Source organism: Syzygium oleosum, unplaced genomic scaffold (genome assembly GCF_021117445.2).
Source record: "Syzygium oleosum isolate NSW1041296 unplaced genomic scaffold, Sole_v2.1 Sole_v2.21, whole genome shotgun sequence".
Taxonomy (NCBI): Eukaryota; Viridiplantae; Streptophyta; class Magnoliopsida; order Myrtales; family Myrtaceae; genus Syzygium; species Syzygium oleosum.
Genome location: NW_026607505.1, coordinates 2,019,643 through 2,041,511, shown reverse-complemented (window position 1 = coordinate 2,041,511; position 21,869 = coordinate 2,019,643). Strand labels below are relative to the sequence as shown.

Sequence of the window (21,869 nt, the reverse complement as noted above, 5' to 3'; positions counted from 1 at the left end):
TGAAAACTGCACGAGTTGATAGATGGCCCCGGAGCCGGCCTCCGCTAACCCTCGATACATCGGTAATGGCACAAAGTTAAATATATATAATTAACGAGTTAACGATTTGCAAACTTCAGCAGAAATGGAGAGAAAAAAAAATGGTTTAACAGGTTCATATCATAATATATGTTTTCACTCCACATATTTAAATTGATGAGATCCTACAAGAGGCAATATATATGATTAATATGAGCGAAGGATTTGCAATTTTCACGAAAAAATGGAGGGGGAAAAAACCTCAAATCATCCCAACTAAGGCACTTCTATTACCACTCCTAGATAGGAAATTTTCCTCTCTCCTGATGCAACACTGCTTGTTCATTCGTTTCTTGCGAGAACCCTAGTCATGAGACGGGGGACCTCGCGCTGATCTGCGATATTGAACGACCACGACTCAATTTTTTTCCTTTTTTTTCTTTTTCTTTTTCCCACATAAAAGATATCCTATTCAAATATATCTCACTCTCTACTTGGAATTATTTTATTCGAATTATATCCGAGTTATATATAGACAATCCGGGATTTTGCATTAGGCAAACACCAGATAGGATGTAAGTTATCATATCTGCAGTTACATATGGTCTACCGTACGTAGCCTAGAGCAACGCAGACATTTTCAAGAAAATGGATTGGGCTGGCTTTTCCTTAAGCGTGATAGCCCATTGGGCCTCGAAAGCAAACTTTTTTTCATCAAGTATGTGGCTATGCTTTGCGACCGAGCTCGGCCCATATGCTCTTGCTTGGTTTTCCTGCCAATTTTCTTCTCTCTTTTTGTTTTGCATGGCTTGATCTCCTCCATGAATTATTGTCTCTCATGCTCAGATTATCTGCAATTTTGCGTCTCTCGTGTGGGGCAGCATTTCATTCGAGTTTGATCACGCTTCGAACCTAGTTCTCGTCAAAAGGGTTGGTGCTTGAAGCTCAATTTCTTCACTTGATTTTGGCGTTGGGTTGGGACTTTCAGATAGCCATCATCCCGTTTAACTCGCCATTCCCAGCCGCATTTGTTGCCTTGCCTCTTAGTGCTTAAAGAGTGGCAAATTACGCAATTGAGTGCTTGAGCGTCCTGCCACACCACATCCAAGATTTGAAGTTTGTTTGTGTGGCATGGTGCATCAGGGAGTGCAAATTAAGCTCTTGTTGCCTCAATTTCACAGCCCAGTTCTTCAATGTAGTACAAGTCGAGCTGAGGATTGCTGACATGAGAAAAAAGACTTAAGTTTTGAGATGTGGCCATATTTTTCTGCAAGTGCTCTAGTATTGAGTCTTGATCACTCATGTTGAGAATGCAATGCATTGTTGCAATGTTATTTACCTTTGTGAGGTTCATGGATGTCATCTCATATCATTCTCACGCCGTGTACCTTTGCACATATTTTCGAAGAGTGAATACTCGTATATGTGCATGTCTAAGTACTTTCCACGAGCATAAATGCAAGAGCTGTACTATCAGCTGATGATCAGATGGAGTGCCCGCCACTGACACCGAGTTGATCAGCAAACTGCTCTCAGGTAAATTTGGCTTTTAATCGAGTCTGGTTTTCCTAGTGGCTATATTCTTTCAGCTGAGTGATAATTGTAAGCTGTATGATATTCCTGGTCATCTATCAGTATCAGGAAGTTTCGAGACTTCCTCAAGCAGTGCCGATACAATACGCTGTACGAAACCTTGTGGCTGCTTGCATCCAGGAATTTGATGCACGGAAGTCTTGTACCTGGATTTTTTGCTGGCAAATCAATGGCCAAACATTCATCTATTGAGGTCAAACTGACAACTTTGGGGACAATAACAATAGCTGAACATCCATCATTTACTTCCATGGATTCGAACCTGTCTCCTCAGGTTTCGAGGACACCAATGTTCAAGAGAGGCTATAAGGGATTCCAATCTATAAAGCCTGGGCAACTTGCAAATCAACAGAACAGAAGAAACGTGTATTTCGATCATACAAACTTGTGGTCTATTTTTCCTTTCTTTGTGTTTTCCTTTAATCTGTTTTACAACTTTAACACACACACAGCAGCATGAATGCCTTGTGCACGAAACAGATGGTGAGGTTAAATTTCACTCGTTATGATGCCAATGCTAAATGACGCCAGTTGTTTGCAAATACGTCTCACGGACAGTGTTTGACAAGTGAGGCTACAGATAAATGGGCACTTCTATTGCACTCATGCTGCTCTGCTAGCTCCTGAATGGTCCTGGCCCTTTACACTTCCTAAAGAAGTGTTGCTCCATAAGGTTGGTCTTCACGTCTGGTGGGTTCTTACTTAAATCTTCCTGCCTTTTGTTTTTATCTTTCGAATTTTCATGTCAATTTGCATTTCTAACCAAGTCCTGATCACTAGAAGTACAGGTCAGAAAAGAGCAGAAAGGAAGGAAGCTTCAGGGAAGCTGACGAGACGTCTCTACTCGAGATTTTACGCAGTAAAGTAAGATTGATAATTGATACATCCGGAGGTCGAAGAAGCAGACTACCCTGTGGTTACAGAAACAAACACGCCATGCACTGCATGTGTCTTATTGGAACTGTGGCCAAAAAGCGCAAACTCCCGATATTGTTTACCAATTCAGCTACTCTCACGCCTGAGTTTACTCGTGTCTTGATTATATAATTAGCCTCGATTTGCTAGTATGCACAAAAGTTAGCCTGTTTCTGGCCAGAGAATCAGGAACTTGTCGTGCGGTGTGCCAATAAAACTCAAGCTTATAAGGCTCTTTTCAAGGTATAATTTTTCTCCTTGTCCTGGCCTACGATGATTAGAAAAGACAATTGGTAGCTGATTAACCTTCGTTTCCAGGTATATGTTTACTAATGGTTTTTAATTAAAGTTTTGACAGGTTGGAGATTTAAATGTAACCCACTTACTAAATTTCTATGGTGGATGTATAGAAAAATCTTTGTTGAGGAGAGTAGTCAACAGGTCGACTATAATATACTTTCTTTCGGCTCGTTGTGCTTGGAGATTTGCTCCCACCAATGAGTTTAAACCCCGACTACTAGGTGGCTTCTGGAATTCTGAACAAACAAAAATTAAACAAAACCAAGGAGCTTTTGAATAAAAAAAATGTCAGTCTTCTGGATGTGATCCATGTTGTAAAACGACAAAAGTGTGGATGTGTAGGCCTTAGCATTAGGAGATTTTGTGCGCAAAGCCTCATGAGAGTCTGGATGACGATGAAACAGGAATGAAGCTCTCAACCTGAAAGTTGAACCTACACCAGCAATGCCCAAGTTCTTTTTCTTTTTCCCCAGAAAACTATTCAAAGTCTGTCAAATTTCTCAACTGCTCACATGGAAGAAGATGCCCTCAAAGGAGGAAAAAGAGAGAGGGAAAACTTAACCAACTTTCAACACAAATTTGGGATCTTTAGTCTGGACACTGACAACACTGTCAAAGTAAAAGCGGAAAGAAGTAAAGAAGGGGTGTACTGGTGGACAAAAGATAAAAGAGGGTTGAATTATCCTTTATCTTTCTTTCTTGCACTTCTCTTGCATGTCTTCTGCACCGTTTTGTTAGCTCTTAGCAGGTGTTGGTACAACCACGAGAAAAGAGAGTAGCTACCTTTGCATATGCATAAGCCCAGAAATGGGCAAACAACTTTAATTCACTCTGCCAATAGGCAATGTTCTGTACAAACTCAATCCAGATATATCTGGTTATGTAGCTGTTAGGTATCAATCTCATACAAAAACTGTTAAACCCAAAAAGGAAAGGGGAAAAAAGGATCAAACTTCAAATTTATGAAGAAAATTGACTATCCTCTAACCTAGGGGGAAAAAAACTGCAAATCCTTTTCTATGATCTAGAGCAGAAGAAACTTATAATCATCACAGATGGAACCGACCCCAAAACAAAACACCACCATGACTGACTCTGTATAATGTATATCATAGAACTGATGTAGGCGGAGTCTCCCATATATCGAACACATTCTCCTCGCTATGTAATGCGAAGAGCCGATCTCCGCCGATCGAAAAATCACAAATGGAACCTCCCTGACCTCTCCGAAGCCTCGAAGTGAGAACCCAGTCAGGGCCGCTGAAAACCGAAATGCAATCACTCATGGACGAAAATAACTGCCCGTCGTGCAATGCCAATTTGGGGTAACATGGCTCATCCGACATCTTCCCGTTCATGAGCCGGCTTCTTGAGCTCCACCTCACACTCCCGGCCGCACTCCTCAAGTCCATAAATCCTAGGTCCTCATACTCGTTCACCACGCAAATCGAATTGCTCCCCTCCATCGCAATCGCATCCCTAACTCGCTTCTCGTCAAAGGTTATCGGCGCGCCAATATCCGACCAAGACCACACCATGTTCTTCTCCCTAAAGTCCAACAAACTGATGTAACAGTTATCCTTTCGAGGAAACAGCGTAGCAACTAACAAACAGTTGTACCCATTTAGCCATTGCAGCTTATCAGCATCCCCAAGCGACCAACCGGGCGATTCATAGAAGAAATCAATCTGTTTCCCTGTGATCTGGTCCCAAACACCCACACCGTACTCATTGCTCCTCCCTTTGCAGCTCGAGAAGATCTTGTAATCTGAGCTAAAGGTCAAAGCTCCAGCAGTGTAGCTCTTGATCTGATTATCATGGCTCACCTGAAACTTGTACCTCAATTCACCTGTGGACGAGCTAAACAAGCCCATCCCTCCATCCCCAGTTCCCAAACGCTCGCAAGCACTGATCACTAGGCTCTCCGAATCAATCCAACCGGCATCGTTAACCCTCTGGTAATCAAGATTGATCGGCGGGTGCTCTTCCATCATCCAATCATAAACATGTACCATGCTACCATGAGCCACGCAGCAACCGCCGTTGGGCCCCGCCCTTATCGCCGTCCCATCTCCCGGCGCTGGGCCCGTGATTGACCTCGAGAGCCGCAGCCGATTCCCATCGAATTGGCCCCACTTCGCCGCACGGACATGATCGAGAACTCCGTAAAACTGCGCTTCCCTGCACAGCAATTTCTCTGGCACAGTTGGAGGGATGTAAAGCTCTCCGGTGCGGAGAAGATCGAGGAGGACGGCAAAGCAATCCGGGTTCCTATCGATGAAGAGGTCGGAGTTCGAATTCATGGGTTGCAAGTTCCAGTTTCCATCGAAGAGCGCGCCGAAGAAGGAATTGCGGCCGGCGTTGGCGAGGGTCGTGGAGGTCGTCTCGAATGTCCTGCCGCCTACATTGAATCTTACCCTGTCTCTCTGGATACCCATCATCAGATTCCGCGGGAGAAATCCAGACGGGGGAGCTCAAAGGGGGGCGAACAAAGCAGAGAAAATTCGCAGCGGGAGACGGGAGGGGAAACGGCAAGAGAAAAAGGGGTCGAAAGATCGAGAAAGGAACAGGGGATTTCAGGGGGAAACGGTGCACCATACACCCTCAAAACGTAGCAGAAACTCAGGGAATGGGAAAACTACACAATTTGAACACAAGGAGGTACTACAATTAGCGAAGTCGCTTCTTCGAATGAATAGATCGGGACAACAGCTACGAGAAGAGACCAGATTGACTGAACAGAGACGCGTCTGAATAGACACTGCTCCTCTTTCTACAGGCCACGGCCGAGGCATGCCATGAGAGAGAGGAACAAGGAAGGACGGTGGCGGTGGCGATGGCGATGGCGATGGCGATGGCAGAGCAGAGATTGGGGGAAGAAAGCGCAGAAACTGGGATCTGGGTGTTGAAGAAGGAAGGAATTCCGGAGGTGGGTCTTATATATTTGCGGGGATTTGGGCGATGAGGAATTTGGAAAAACTGGAGCGGCCGGGATTTTCAAAAGTTTGACTCTTCTCCTTTTCTCTCTCTCTCTCTCTCTCTCTCTCTCTGTCTCTCTCTCTGTTTCGCAAAGGAGCTTGTCGGAGATTGCTGACCCCTTTTTTTTGGGCAGGTCCAATCCGGGGTTGCGCCGCGGTAGGGTCCGGTCCAAAGGGCAGAGATTCCCACCACGCCCCCAACTTCGTGTCGAGCCCCGCGCGGTTTGAATCGGATGCGTGTGGTGATCAGATGATGAATTGCCGATGGATGGATGGACTCGAGTTTGCAGAAGACGAAGGTGGGGAAGGGGAACACGACCCGGTCCCAGGCCGTGCACTAAAAGGAAGTCCGACGAGGCAAATATGCTTTGTGCGCGACCGAGATGGATAGATTATATCTTTAAAAAAAATCCCAAACCATAATATGCAAAAAATAATACTTGAATTTAAAAAAATTTAACAATTAAATAAAATTCTAGTGACAGGATTTTGACGCAAAAATAGTTTGACAAAATTGTCCGCTGCCAAAAAAAAATTGAATTTGAGCCCTTAAAGCTACCAAATATCTCAAACTATGATCGTTGTGATACAATTGTCCCAAATATTTTTTCTGTGATATCAAAAAACTTCAAATTATGTTTATCGTGGCTCATTTACGCTTTTTTTTTTTTTTTTTTTTTTTTTTTTTTTTTTTTTTTTTTTTTTTTTTTTTTTTTTTTTGGGTTTTTTTGGATAGTGATGGATGGCTCCTTCCGATGCCAAAAAAAAAAAAAAGTTGATATTACGAAATAATTACATTAATGTGATATCCACGGGAAACTTGGAGATGTGGTCGAAAGTTATAGATTTGCATTTGAATTTGAATGCCGTTACATTAGTGTTTGTTTTAAAAATTATCGGGTTACGCGGAAATCGAGATTTTTTTTTTTTTTTGGGTCGAACGCGGAATTGAGTTTTGGAGAGACGGTTTAAAACTTTGATGCCCTCGAGGAGGACGGTTGTCCCCCACGACACCATATGATCTTTTTATTTAGTTCTTGATGACCTCTTCTTGGAGCTTTCTTTGTTTATATCTTTGCATTAGATTAGATCTGCATAGCATACGGTTCACGAGTCTGACGTGCACAAATATATATTTTTTAATCGGCATTATAATAGAATCACGGCACGAAGATAGAGGTTGAACGGTCTTTTCTTAATTAAGGTTTCGTTTATTTCGCGGAAAATGTGATGTTTTCTGGAAAATATTTTTCAATAAGTCATTTTTCAGGAAAATGATAATATTTTCCGATATTTAGCTGAAACTTGAAAATAAATTAGAAAATATTCCCCGCCGTTTGATATGGAAAATTTGATTTGATTTTCCTCCGTGCACTCATTTTAATAGTTTTTATTTTATCTTTTCTTTTCTTTTGGAAAAAACGAATTTTTAATTATTTTCTATTCTTTCTCTTTCTTCTAGGCCGGTATCTATGCGGCACGTTTACCCTCCTCCATCAAGGTCCAGTCAGGTGATTTTTCAGTAAAAACGACGTCGTTTTTATTTTACTTACGTCATGCGGGTGCCTAGCGTCCGAATTTTTAGCCATTCTCATTGACATAACTTTGGAAGATGATAAATATATCACACAAGTACAAGTTTGAGATTTTTTGTGTCGCGAAAAAAGTTTAGGGTTTGTCACACAAATACAAGTTTACGATTTTTTGTGTCGCGAAAAAAGTTTGGGGTATATATGTCACAATGGACATAGTTTAGAATTTTTTGTGGCTTTTACCCTTATCATTATGGGTTAATACCACGAAAAACCCAAAACCGGTACATCTGTGATAAATTTACCAAAAACTAATTTTCTGGTAATGAAAAATCCCAAGACTTGTATACTCGTGACAAATTTACCCTAAACTGGTATATTTGCGACAAATTTACCCTTGTTAAATTGGATTAATATCAAGAAAAATCACAAACTGGTACACTTTTGACAAACATAGGGTAAAACCCAAATCGGTACACCAGTCAATTGTCAAACGTCATCCAACTGAAAGATTTTGACGGTAAAATATAACAGAAACCAACGGAGGGTAAAATTATCGCGAGTATACCGGCTGAGGATTTTCAGTGCTCAAAAAATTAATTTGAATAAATTTATCATAAACGTAATAATTTAAAGTTTTTCGTGGTATTAATCGTTCTTGTCGTTACATAACGTGCAAAGAGGGTCATCTTTGATTGGTTCAGCGAATAGGTACAACCGGGCACATCAGCTCTGACTTAGTCTCTCCATCCTGATGATGTCCAAACGAGTGGCGCAGCCCAATCTTTCCTAATCACCTGATTAAGGATAAAAACCTCCCTAATCAGTGGTGGTTATCTACCCACCAAACATTTTACGTCCCACGGAAAGCACTAAATTCGAGATCTGGGATTAATTTTAATTTTTTTTAAAAAAATAAATAATTACGCAGATTTGACTATTCTGTGGGATTTTGGTGGTGGGGGGCTCCTGTTTTTTTTTTTCCTCCTAATTTTTCTTTTTTCCAATGGGAAGAAGGGGGCAAGACTTTTGGGTTGGTTCTTCTTCTTCTTCCCCGGTTGGTCGATTGCGGGTCGTGGACGGCAAAATCATTGAATTACATTTGGGGGATTGTAAATTAAATTCTATTTTTCGACACGTCTTATTCTTACATAGTTGGTCTTCTGTTTTTTTTATTTTTTTATTTTTTTTGGGTGGATAGGTATGAATTTCAAGAAACATTTTAATTGGCGATGGCGGGCTTTTATTAATTTATTATTATTATTATTATTATTATTATTAACCATGGGGATAAGCGAATGCATGCATGGTGGGCCATTTGACTCTGCATCTTCTTATCTCCTTGCCATGACCACCAGCACCTTCTTCTTTTTTCCCTGTTTTTTTCTTTTGCTTTTATTCTTCTTTTGCTTTTCTTCTCTTTTCCCCTAATTTTAACGCGGAAAGATGTCTTCCATTTCAATGTCCTCATCAAATATGCAAGAATGGAATCGTGCTCTTTGCAGCACGTTCGAATAGCTTTTCTTTTAGCCAAAAAAAAAAAAAAAAAGCGAATATAAGCCGTGTTCGGCATTGGTTTTGTTTTTTTCGTTTGCATGATTTGTCTCGATTTAACGAGGGCTTAGCACCAGCCGATAGCTTTTTCAATTCCAATGCGGTTCATTCTTCGTAAGATCCGTTCGATCCAAGGACAATAGCGAGATGCCGTGCACATGTCGCGACCGCGAGTATACTCTTTCAAGTTTGGTGATGGAGAGACTCGTGAATGGGGATGGTTGCCAATTTGGGTGAGGTAATCTTCTAGAACTGAAAAGGCTAAAATCATCATTGTCATCAATTTTTTTGGAGTCCCCATCGTGAAATTGGGAGCTTTAACTTAAACGCAAAGAGAGGCCTCCCTCAATCATTGTCAGCCTTAACAAATTTCAATCATCATTTCATGGTGTGGACTGTGGAGTGCGCGGGTCAAATTGGCTGTATCGGTCATGTTGGCTCTGTGTTAGGTGGGACTTAAAATGACCGTGCCACTTGTCTGGTCCTTTCTGTTTAGTACTAACTAGACCGAGTCAATTCATTACTGTCCTTTTGCTTTTTTGGTTTTGTAAATAGGCATGGTCTTCCTTAGTCTCACTTTTCATTTGGTTCCATTTGGTAGATAAGAGCCTCATGAATTTGAGCTATTTGGTGTACCCAACATTGGCAAAGAGGAAGGTGTACCAAACAACACCCGCGAATTTAGATGAACCTAAGACGAATTTAGATGAAGGTAAGGGTATTTTTATTTCGCGAAAAATGAATGATTTGAAAAATATTTTTCGGAGAAACGATCCCTTGTATCACTTACAAATATAGAATGAACAAAAATATTTTCGTTGTTCATGAAAATATTTAAATATAAATTGTTGTCAATAATGATAACATTTTTCATCGATTAATTATTTCAGGCGATACTATCGAGCATTTTTAGACAAATATTTTTTAAATCATTCATTTTCCGCGAAATAAATGAAACTTAAAATACAAAATAACAAATGTATTTTTTTCCTCGGTTTTCCAATACATTTTTACCTCGAGAATCATCTGTCGGCATTTTCGTTGCTCGCACTTTGCATTTTTCTAGTTTCTAAAGTCGGATCAAGCGCTCTCAATCATTCTCATTGCCTACTCTAAATCGATGCGAGATTGCATGTATCTCGCCCGAGTTATTGAAAAAGGTAATTGGCTAGGATGCGACCATCAACGAATGACCTAACCTATATAGTTCCTAGTTGACTCGCGGCGAAAAAGTCAAGGCAATCGAGGGTGGTAAAGCTCAGGTTTTGGAAGCTAAAGAATGCTGCGTCCAAGATTTTCTTGAAAACCCCATGTTGCGAAATTATAGGATTTGAAGACAAAAGGGTTTGATGTTGAATAAGGCCCTTAGTCATCCTCAGCCCAATGGCAAACATCTAACATGGGCTTTGAGTGAGGCAAGCAACGTTGGGCCCATTGTCTATTTTGTCGTCCACATTGGCCCAATTGTCTTTGGGAAGGCAACAACGTGGGCTTTCTCTTAGCATAGTTTACAAGCCCATGACAAGATATTCTAAAATCTGAACGATAGTACAATTATGAAAGTTAAAAGGATTAAAATGAACAAATCAAAAGTTTAGAAATTAGATCGAATATTTAGGAATAGGTCAGAGACTATATTGGACGAATCAAAGGTTCAAGGATGACATTACACGTCGGGCAAAAATAGGGACTGTTTTGTCGAAAAAAATGGGATAACGACATAAATAATTCACGAACTTTGGGTCAATGTGCAATGTGGTCCTTGAACTTTAAATTTGTTCAATGTGATTCCTAAACTTTAGCTCGATGTATAATGTTGGACCGGCCCAGAATCGGCGATTCCAGTGGGGATCAGTCCGATTCTCGGTTCAAATTTACTAGAACTGGCGAGTACTGGTCCGGTTCCCTATTCTAGGCGTGGAACCATCCACCCGAACTGAACTGGACCGGTAATACATATAATTTTTAAGAAAAATTTTCAATAAAAAATAAAAAAAATTAAGAAAAATAAAAATCCTAAAATCCTTGATCTGAAATTCAAAGCGCATCAATTAAGTACTCGTCTCATCTCACTCTCACATTGTCTAAGTCGTCTCTTTATCTCTCACTCATGGTCTCGACTTTCAAGTTTAACGCCCATCGACTCATGCCCTGGACTCTTAACTCCCATCAACTGGCTGCGCCTCTAGCAGTTCATTGCCTCCCTCTCTAGCTCTCGGTCACCTTCATTTGCGCGAAACTTTGTGGGATCGGTTACATGGACTCACCCGGGAATCAGACCGCCATGGATCCACTCAAGAACCGGACTGATGCGGTTAGGTTCTCGGGTGAATCCATGGAACCAACGGGCGGTTTTTAATTTTAATTTTTCGGAACCGGTCCTCCGTGAGCGGTTTTCAATTGCATGGTGGGAATTGGCCCCTATCATTTACCCAAAGAAACAAACAAATGCCTACAAAACGACATGCCGACCAAACGTTTCAAGGTCTCGCCCAGTTCCGGCACGTGGGGGTGCTCCAATGATGTTGTTGGCCATGGCCAGACGCGACGAGGTTCATTCGATCATCGAAACTGAAATGACGGAAACACCCCCGGGAGGTCTTTGGTAGGGTTTTATAAAGTCGGCCCCCTTCGGCCACTTTTTGGCTCCTCTTTCGCGGAAGCCGTAGCGAAGCTTTCTGCAAGTGCTGCCGCCGCCGCCGCCGCCGCTCGCCGCCGCACCGTCCCGTTGTCCCTCGCTTCTCCGGCCACCCATCTGGAGATATAGAGAGGGGAGAGAGAGAGATAGAGGGGGGAGAGGAAGAGGGGAGAGATTGCTCCGTCGAGAATTTTTCAAGATCAGCTTCAAGAAGCTCTGTAGCTCCGGCGATTCCGCAATGGCCGTGTCCGAGCCGGAGCACAAGGGTCTCCTCGCCCCGTTCGCGCCGTCCGGGTCCTCTTCGTCTCCGGCGTTGTTCCAGCGGAGGATCGAGTTCCATCCCGCCAGGAAGCACTTCAACGGATACGGGAGCGGCGGCGGGGACTTCAAGATCGAGACCCTGAACCCGAGCGCGCCGCAGCCGGCTGGAAAGCTCGCGGGGAGCGGCTCCGGGCAGGCCTCGGGGAAGAGGGTGGACGGGCTGGAGCTCGTGGAGGGCTGGTTGGATCCGGAGCTCAGTTTCGGAGCCTCCGTACAAAGAATTGTAAGGAACGCCAGTTCGATGCTTGTGGCGTGTGGCTGAACTTTTTAGTGATTTCCGTGTTCTTTGTTTTGATCAGGGGATCCTTCTGTGCTTTTGTGACTTGTGACTGGGGCAATTTGATATTAGTTCGTTGGAAATTTTGCCTTTTCCGCTTGAAATAGCGATTTGCCCAAGTCTTTGGACGCCTTAGCTTCCTATAGCCACTCTCCAGTTGTCTAACGATGAGGTTGGTATGGATTGCTTGCAGGGTGCTGGCTTGGAAAATCTGGGAAACACTTGTTTCCTTAATTCCGTATTGCAGTGTCTAACGTACACCGAGCCCTTGGCAGCTTACTTGCAAAGTGGGAAGCATCAAAACTCTTGTGAGTAAATGTCATCTCGACTTGCCCAAGTCTGTTTCTTTCCGAGGCATTAACATGTTTTAATTTGTTCTTCATTGTTCACTGGACTATAACTATATATGATAGGTCGATAAGCGTTTATTCTTGCTATGACATGGGGTTCCTCGGAGGTTTTAGTTCTATCTTGTTCTTTACCTTTATGGGTTTTTATGGCGAGAACCCTTTCGGTGACATTTCCAACATTTCGTGTAAAATTTAGCTGCCCATTTGGATAAAGAGTGTGATTGTCATTTTGGTTGTAAGGTGCTTTTGCTTTTCTACAATGAGCTCTTATTAGATAGGTGAACCATTGGCATCTCAAATCTTCTCTTAGTTCCTTCCTACCAGAAGCACTAATAATGCGTACGGTTGAATAATTGAGATCCAAAGAAGCTTATTCCAACTGTTTCCAGCTGAAGTTTCATCATCCTATTGGATATTTGAACCAAGATTCATTTGGATAAAGCTGCAGCAAGTTAACAATGTAGCTGCAAGAAGTTAACGGACCTCTTTAAGTTTTTTTGTGAAGATTAGCTATTTGGAAGTGAAGTCTGAACATTCTTAGGTGGTTACTGATTGATGAATTTCTCTGATGCAACCGTCATTACAAAGAAGGTGAATTTAAAATGGATCCAGACAAGCCAAAAAATCCATGGTATTAGGTTGTTCCCTTGAGAACTTCCATATCTGGTGACGGCTTGACTGCACTTTATGTCCATAATCAATATTATTTTTTCTGAGTAATAGCAGAAGTAATGATTTTGAGATTTAGTCATTTTTTGCCACGCGGTAAGTTGAGATGCCATGCTAAAATTCCAGGTCAAAGGTTTGTATCAGTGAGAACAGTATTATGTAGATTGAGCTGATGATATTTCTGTTCAACAGAAGGCAGCTAGTCTATGTCATCTATATTTGATGACTAAAAATTGTGAAATTTTGATAACTCTTCTTCAAGTAAATCTAATAGATATTTCGAGGTACAAGTACTATTTTCTGGTTTACTTTCTTAAGAGTACCGAGACATTAGTGACTTATCTGCATTTATTTTCTCTTGGCATGGATAAATCTAACATGTGGCAGCTCTCATACGAAAGTGATATAATACTGCCTTCTGTTGTCTAATTCTTTCTTCCTTCTTTGTTTTTCTGTTCATCTGTGAAGGTCGGATAAATGGTTTTTGTGCCTTATGTGCTATTCAGAAACATGTCAGTCGTGCTTTGAAATCAACTGGTAGAATTTTGGCGCCGAAGGATCTCGTCTCGAACTTGCGGTGTATCCTTGTATAGAACTTTTCTGGAATCCCTTCTATCATTTAGCACAATTCAGTTTGTAATCATGTTCGGTTTCTGTTTGTGGATTATGTTCATTTTGTGATCAGCTGGCACAAAAAAGCCCTTATCATGATTTTTGTCCTTTCAAAATAAAAAAAAATAGAGGGGAGGAGTGTTAACATATATTCTGTTCAAGTCAAATTACAAATTTATTTTGTGTACAAGTACTTTCTGGAACTCGTTGTCCTTGACACATAATTAGGCATATCTCGGAATTTCCGAAATGCTAGACAAGAGGATGCACATGAATACATGGTGAACTTATTGGAATCTATGCATAAATGCTGCTTACCTTCTGGAGTGCCAACCGAATCACCCAGTGCGTACGATAAGAGTTTGGTGCACAAAATTTTTGGCGGTCGTCTACGAAGTCAGGTATGCTTTCTGAGCTCATGGTGGCTTTCTGTTTTTCAGTTAATGAGCTTGAATCTTTTGGCCTCATTTTTGTGCACATATATTGAAGCTTAGAGTGAGTACTGTTAGTAATGTTGAAGAGAGCTGATATATGGAAGGTCCTTCTGTCATTGTTTATCTCTCCGCTGTCAATTTTTCAGGTGAAATGCATGCAGTGTTCCTACTGTTCCAACACTTTTGATCCATTCCTGGATTTAAGTCTTGAAATTGCCAAGGCAGATTCTGTGGGGAAAGCTCTTAAACATTTTACGGCAGCAGAGCAACTAGATGGAGGGGAGAGGCAGTACCAGTGTCAACGGTGCAAGCAGAAAGTCAGGGCTCTTAAGCAGCTTACAGTTCACAAGGCTCCTTATGTTCTAACCATTCATCTTAAGCGGTTTCATGATCCTACACAAAAGATCAACAAGAGTGTCCAATTTGATACTGCGCTAGATTTGAAACCTTTTGTCAGTGGTTCCTATGTAAGTATAATATCCAAAGTAGGCAATCTGGTCTCTCTGTTATAGTTATTTTAGCTTTTGCTATTGACTACTATTGTCACCGAGCTTGTGTTGTCTTAAGACAAGATGACTTTGATAATCTATAGGGGATTTCTGAGGATTATGCTGGAAGACCTTACTGGTTTTTAGTTTTAACAATTCTCAATGTTATTCTTGCCTTTTTGTAATCTTCTAAAAGCAACTACTGATTTCCTGTTAGGAGAATTAATTTTTTTCTGTTGGTTTATTGGCTTTTTGTGTGATCTGTTTTGTGTCGTCGGTTTAAGTGCAACTGCAGATGGGCTTCTCTAATTCCCTTTGGCCACATACTTTCCAGGAAGGAGATTTGAAGTACACTCTTTATGGGGTTTTAGTCCATCATGGCTGGAGCACCCATTCTGGCCATTATTATTGCTATGTCCGCACGTCTACTAATATGTGGTACTCCCTTGACGACAATCAGGTACCTAGAGTGGAACTTTTTACCTTGTACTCTTAAATTATGTGATCATTGGCTGGCCAGTTTGTTGTGCTTGCTCAAGCCTGATGATCCGAAAAGCAATGTGGGTACGTTTTGGCAAGGAGCTGTAGTTAGAAAGCCTGGCTTTAAATCAGCCTGCTCAGGCGAAGAACGGCTAAAAAATACTGTGCACTTTTGTGGGGATGGGCAGGTTTGGCAACATGTTGTTTAAACCTTCGAGCCTGTGGCGCGTGCCCACCTAATAATGGTCACCTTTCCTAATAATCATGTTGTAGTCTTGCTGATATAGATGGTGCCATTAAGAAAATGAGCAAAATTTGTTTCTTATGTTTTAGTAGAAGGAAGTCCTTAGCATGTATCCTTATTTGTTGGCCATGCGACATTTATTTGTGTTATGCGTGAAGTATTTGATGCCTTAAAATGAACCTGTATATGTTTTCTCTTAAACTCTACATACGATCTTAAGTTTTGGTATAATAATTAATTGGGATAAGTGCATTTGAGGTTCTAAAACTTGTCACGAAAGTGTAATTGAGTCCAAAAACTTATAAAAAGTACAATGAAGTCCTAAAACTTATCAAATTGGTGCAATTGAGTCCTTCCGTTAATTTCATTTATCTTGACTAATGGAAAACACTGGCTTGGTTTTTTTTTATTCTCTCTCCTACGTGGCTAAACATGAAGGATTAGGCTAAAACGTCATTTTGATCCAAATATAATTTTTTAACGTAAATCTTAATTAAATTAGATAAAAATAACTTTTTTAAAAAACACAAAAAAGAAAAAAGGCGCTCCACCATTGCCGGAAAGCATTGGTGGGGACTCGGTGAGGGCTGGCGACCCTTGTCGACCCCTGCCGAGCCCCCACCGAGCCCCACCGATGCTTTCCAACGACGGTGGGGCGGCGGCGAGGGCCCTTGCCCTTGCCCTTGCCTTTTTTTGTGTTTTTTTCAAATTTATATTTTTATATTTTTATATTTTATTTAATTAATAATTTTTGGTTAAAAATAAGGATTTAGGCCAAAATGATGTCGTTTTAGTCTTATATTTCATGTTTTAGCAAGGTCAATGCCATGTAGGAGAGAGAAATTTTTTAAAAAAATTCACGTAGGTAGAGAAAATAATAAAAAAAAAGCCACGTCAACATTTTCCGTCTGTCTAATTAGACAGAGTTAACGGAAGGATTCGATTGTACCAATTTGACAAATTTTATTTCTGGGGATGACATTTCTCTCTATTCTTTTTATTTGTGGACAAGTGTGCAGTCTGTCTACACTGCTGACTAGGATGTATTGTCCTTGGGATACTGATGATGCAGGTTCACCAAGTGAGTGAGTCAAAGGTTTTGCAGCAGAAGGCCTATATGTTGTTTTATGTCCGAAATAGAAACAATACAACAGCAAGAAAACTGGCTGCTGTTGCTCACAAGGATGTGAAAGAGAATGTCGGTGGACCTGGGGCGCCTTTCATTTCCAGCCAAAGCCCAAAAGGACCTGTAAAATTAGATCAGATGAAGAGTGGCATCAATTCAGCAACCTCTCCTACCACCCTTATTGCGAAAGATGCAGTAAATATTAGTTCATCAAATAAGATCAGTATGAAGGAATCATCAGTCAAGGAAAACCTTGGTCCAGCGCAGGCAGAATTTCAAGTTAAGAACAACTCCATTTTGGCTTCTGTTGTGAAGGATTCATCATCAAAGGTTTCTGTGGAAGGACTTGCTCTTGCAAAAGAAAATTTGGCATCTGTTAGCCCTACGGGCATTAGTTCAAATGATAATTTGGAGAATGCTCCTCTCTCTGCACCTGTTCATGAAATTTCTCGGCGCAATGATGGAAATTCCAAGAAAGATTTGACAGTATCAATTCCTGAATTTCCTGCCAGCACAACTTCCTTGAAAGCTGCCGCTAAGAAGCTTCTCAAGGATGAATTATCTCAAAAGGTAAGAACATTTCTTAGCTCCAATATTATCTTCCTGGCAGTTTGAGTGGATTGCAAGAGGTTGCGATGTTTCTTAATGTCTCTGAATATTGTTATGCCCAGATAAATGCTGTCTCAAGTCTTGGTGGTACGACTGCAAATTCATGCAATGATTCTGCTGACAAGTCTTTTGAGGAAGTTGGACCTGAAAGATCACCAGAGAAATCAATTTGCAATAGAAGCCGGAACATTCCTTGTGAAAGTATTGCCGTTGCAGTGAGTGAGAAGACTGATAAAACTGGCCAAGGATTTAAATCTGATGTGGCTGTTAACTTTTCTGTCGCATCCACCACATCAAATGTATTGTCACGTGTGGAAACACTTGATGGCAAGCCGCGTAAAAAATTTAGAAAGCATCTAAAGTATCAGTTCGCAAGCCTTCATTTAGGCTCGAACATACTTTTGCGCGCATCACTCCGTCCACGTAAGAAGCACAAGAAGAACAAGCATCACAGGTTAGTTGCGAAGAATTATAATGGAAAACAGCTGAATAGAGATCTTATTGCTTTGGATTTTGGACCATCAACGTCAGAAACAACAGAGGTCGTTTCTGTTTCTTCAAAGAGGAGAGGGTCTAAATCGTGTTCCAAGAAAAGAGTCGGTGACACTTGTTCAAGGATGACCACGAGTTGTAATGGCGACTCCTTGGTGGGTGCCATGGATGGTGCATTTAGAGATAGGACAACTCAAAGTGATGCTGTTCTTGCAACCGATTCTTCGTTGAAAATGAGCATAAGCTCTCAGTCGTCAGTAAACTTGGGTAAAAGTAGAGAGTATGAGAGTCTAGAAGACTCTAAGAGGGACACAATGCAGAACGGTTTGATGAGCATGCTTACGCGAGGATTGGAAGAGACATTAGGTGAGTAAAGGAATTTTTGGTCCTCGTGATAATGTGAGGTTGATTGCAAACTGGGCTGCTTTTGATGTGGTTTTTTTTTTGGTCAGATGCTTTTGATGTTTTAATTGGCTCATGTTTGTTGCATTAATGCTTTTGATGCCTGCAGCAGCTGCTTTCTTTGGCATTTTTCTGTTGATGATGTCCTTAGGATAATACACTTGAGCTACCATATACTTAAGCAAGTAAAATGATCCCAATTCATTCTTTTATGAAATAGATCAAGTCTGTTATTCCTTTAAGTATTGCGGAAGACTTATGACAGTTTGCCTTCTTTTGTGTGTCTGTAGATTGTGTAAGGTTAACTTGTATTTTGAAAGTTCAGTAAAGATTTAGTCTAAACGAGAGCATTTCCCCTGTTTTCCATGCTTTAGTCAATGATGGCATATGAGTTTTATTGTGCTCTAGAAACCAAATTATAATTATCCTGTTTGTAAAAACTTTCTCCATGTCAGTACCAGATTTACTGGCATTCTTCCTGTAACATCCTTTTGCAGTGGGTACTTCATTGGGTTTTATCTGTCTGAAAAATCTTGATGACAGTCATTATTCATTTCTATTTATGATTCTTTTTTGACTTGCAACTTGTACTGGTTGCGAATTTTACTTGAGTTGGTGCTTCCCAATTATTCTGTTGAATTAGTACTCTCTATTTACCTTTTTCTTTCCTTTTGATTGCAGTTGCACATTGGGACGGGATAGAGTTTTCTCCCTCTCCGACCACGGAATCAAATGGTGCAGAGAACACCAGCATTGGTTATGTGCTGGATGAATGGTAAGCTGAAGTATTGTTAGTCATATATCTGCAGAATCATGTCCTATCTGTTATGAACTTCAATTGAAGATATCATTGGCGAAAAAAGGTGAATAGGTACTTGTATCGTATGGTTAGATGGTTGAGGGGTAGTGTCGACGTTGCAAATCATGAAAGGGTTAAATCTCAGTTCTCTCGTTCTAATTAATAAACTTTTCTGATGGTACTGTGGTTGATGCTTGTAGACATGAATAATAAATTGTTGAATTTTGAGTTTATTTTTAGGTATTTTACCTGCTGTGGATGTAATTGTGGTCTGATTAGGAAATCCTGTTTCTTGTTAATACTGTGATGATCAAAATCTGTTGATCAAAATCTGTTGAGTGGTAAGAACAAAATAAACGGTAATATAGGAAAAGATAAGCGTGGGCACGCTGTAATTTCTTTGGATAGTCAGGTGAAAGGCAGCAAAAGAGCATGTATTATGTTGGTTTACTTAGTTGGTAGAGATCTGTTTCTTTACAGTTGATTGGTAGCTCTTGCTTTTTATTTTTAAGCACATATCCTGTACAATTTACAATAATTTACGTTCATATTGCAGGGATGAAGAATATGATCGGGGAAAGAGGAGAAAGGTGAGGCAAGCCAAGTTTGATTTTGGTGGCCCAAATTATTTCCAGAAAATCGCATCGGAGAAAATAAATTTGAAGAAGACAAAACTTGATAAGGCTAGCTCTGGGAGTTTGCCATTCAGGATATAAGGTGATCCTATGGCAGACTTCAAGCTCAGTCTGCTGATTTTGATCGTCCGATTGATAAAGTCGCATTACTTGATTCTTGCCCAGTGTTGTATGAGTAAAGTCTCCTGCTTCTGGCGTCTAGGTACGAGGCTCTGTGAGATTGACCATTATGACAATTTCTCTGTTTCTTGGAGATTTTGTTTGTTCCTTTGAGAGGTGTCTTGGTGGATCGAGCACTGGGGAATATTTCTCTCAGTTCTAGCTTTTTTGTCTGTGAAATGTATTTAGCTGTGTGTTCGTGTATTAGCTAGCTATGTAATAAACCTTTGAAAGGGAAGATTCTTTGAACAGCTGACAATGTTGTAGCCCAGTATTTGTTTTTTTTTTTTTTGGTAAGGTAAGATGTATATTGACTTTTCAAAGTGTAACCTACATATGATGTAACCGAAACACAAAAATCTCGTACCTGAAACGACACCCAAGGTGTCTAAACAGGTGCAAAGGTGTAACGGATAGTGAGCTCAAAAGCATCAAACGCAAAATACAGCAGGGCCAAAAAACGACCAACCGACTACAAAAGAGAGCCAACAACCACCGAAGAGGATTAATCAAAGATGGTAGGCGAGATGCCCCAATTGACTTGGATCCTTCTGTTGCGAGGATTATCTTCAACAGGTTTGAATGACAGATCTCTATCCCTTATGAGCTTAGCAAGATGTTGCCGTAGGGCCGGCACAGAGGGGTTGATTTCTGAAGAGGATATTGTTCCGTGTCGTCCAGATAATATGGCATAATGCTCCAAATGAGAAGCGAGCAATTCGCTGGTGGAAACTGTGGCCGCCTATGAAACTGATGGCCCATTGGAGATTATCTTGCCATGACTGGTTTCTCTAAGAAAGATTACATTTATGACACCCAAAAAACAGATTATCAACAAAATCGGGTCTACATTTACAAAATGCACAAACACCTTCCGATATTCTGCGATAATTAAGCAAAACGACCTGTGTCGGGAGCCTATTCAGTGATATAAGCCACAACAAAAAGCCATACCTCGGCGCAATGCTCTGGTCCCAAACGAAGGAACACCAAGGGACAATAGGTCTGCTGATTCTGATCAGTTCCCATGCCGAGGCCACAGAGAAGATACCCGACGAGTGGCCCTTCCACAGTAATCGATCAGGTCTCTGTACATCTAGATCGGGGATAGCATCCGGCCAGGAGTTGAAGGTTTGAAGCATATACGAGCTATGCCAGGAATCGGAAAAGAACTCTCGAACAGAGGCCTCCCTCGGGATACCAGAGCAATAAATGTCCCTATTGGAAAAGAGATCCGAAAGAGGACCTTTGGGATGCCAAGAATCAAACCAGAATGATGTGGTTGCACCATCACCAATTTGCCATATGAAGAACATTTGAAAATCCCGGCGGATGTCGAGAATTTTTTTCCAAGCCCAAGAACAACAAGTCGGCTTGGTAGCTCAGTATTTGTTGAGTTTTTACTGCATTGTTAATTTATTAGATCACTTTCTTTGATGGTCTCCTAAACACTGATCGGTGAACTCTTGTAAATCTGGTTGTGACCGACGTTCTTCAAAATTTTCTGCATTTTATAATCAGGGTTGAGTGTTTGAGTAAGGGAATTAAGTAGGTGCTTAATTGAAGGTATCCTTCACTCATCAGAGTGAGCTGTGTTAAAGAATGGGCTATATGTTTGCTCGGTTGGGGGCTTAGCTCATTTTCTTTTGGGAAAATACTACCAAAAATCTTAAATTATGTCACTTATGATAAATTTACCCTGAACTTTTTTTTGTGACACGAAAAACTCCAAATTATGTCATTTGTGACAAATTTACCTTGAACTTTTTTTTTTTATACTAAAAACCTCGAACTATGCATATTGTGACACATTTATCCCAAACTTTCTCTTATGACACAAAAAATCCTAAACTTGTATTCGTGTGATATATTTACCCCACAACACTTTGGCCCAAGGGCATTTTTGTCATTTTCCTTTCTTCTTTCTTCCCTCTGCTGGCTATGGCGAAGGGAAGCAGGCGAGGGCAGCCCTCGCTGGCGTTGGAGTTGGGCAAGGGTGGCCCTCACCGGATCTGGCGAGGGCAACCCTCTCATGGGCAGGCGAGGGCAGCCCTTGCCCGACTCAAGCGAGGGCGGCCCTCACCTGGGTGGGCGAGGGCTCGACTCAGGCAAGGGTTGCCCTCGCCCGACTCAAGCGAGGGTCGCCCTCGCTAGATCGGGCGAGGGTTGCCCTCACTAGATCCGACGAGGGCAGCCTTGCTTGAGTCGGGCGAGGGACTCAGGTAGCCCTTGCCCACCCAGGCG

The 21,869-nt window shown here is 41.3% G+C and overlaps 2 protein-coding genes and 1 long non-coding RNA gene across 3 annotated transcripts; 1 reads left to right on the top strand and 2 right to left on the bottom strand.

The window, feature by feature from the left end:
• Nucleotides 1–3,616: 3,616 nt before the first annotated feature.
• LOC115677364 (BTB/POZ domain-containing protein At2g24240-like) lies at nt 3,617–5,910 on the bottom strand. Its single transcript, XM_030600518.2, has one exon. It carries the CDS (start codon nt 5,265–5,267, stop codon nt 3,936–3,938), a length of 1,332 nt encoding a protein of 443 aa, XP_030456378.2. The 5' UTR covers nt 5,268–5,910; the 3' UTR covers nt 3,617–3,935.
• A 5,691-nt stretch (nt 5,911–11,601) lies between these two features.
• LOC115677365 (ubiquitin carboxyl-terminal hydrolase 23) lies at nt 11,602–19,913 on the top strand. The gene is made up of 10 exons (XM_030600519.2): nt 11,602–12,072; nt 12,320–12,434; nt 13,614–13,724; nt 13,986–14,158; nt 14,338–14,658; nt 15,014–15,139; nt 16,476–17,099; nt 17,201–17,996; nt 18,714–18,807; nt 19,388–19,913. Exons 1-10 carry the CDS (start codon nt 11,767–11,769, stop codon nt 19,545–19,547), a joined length of 2,826 nt encoding a protein of 941 aa, XP_030456379.1. The 5' UTR covers nt 11,602–11,766; the 3' UTR covers nt 19,548–19,913.
• LOC130140708 (uncharacterized) lies at nt 19,330–21,247 on the bottom strand. The gene is made up of 2 exons (XR_008818685.1): nt 20,992–21,247; nt 19,330–19,877 (listed from the first exon to the last, which is right to left on the bottom strand). It is a non-coding gene; the product is annotated as an uncharacterized LOC130140708 (long non-coding RNA).
• Nucleotides 21,248–21,869: the final 622 nt, after the last annotated feature.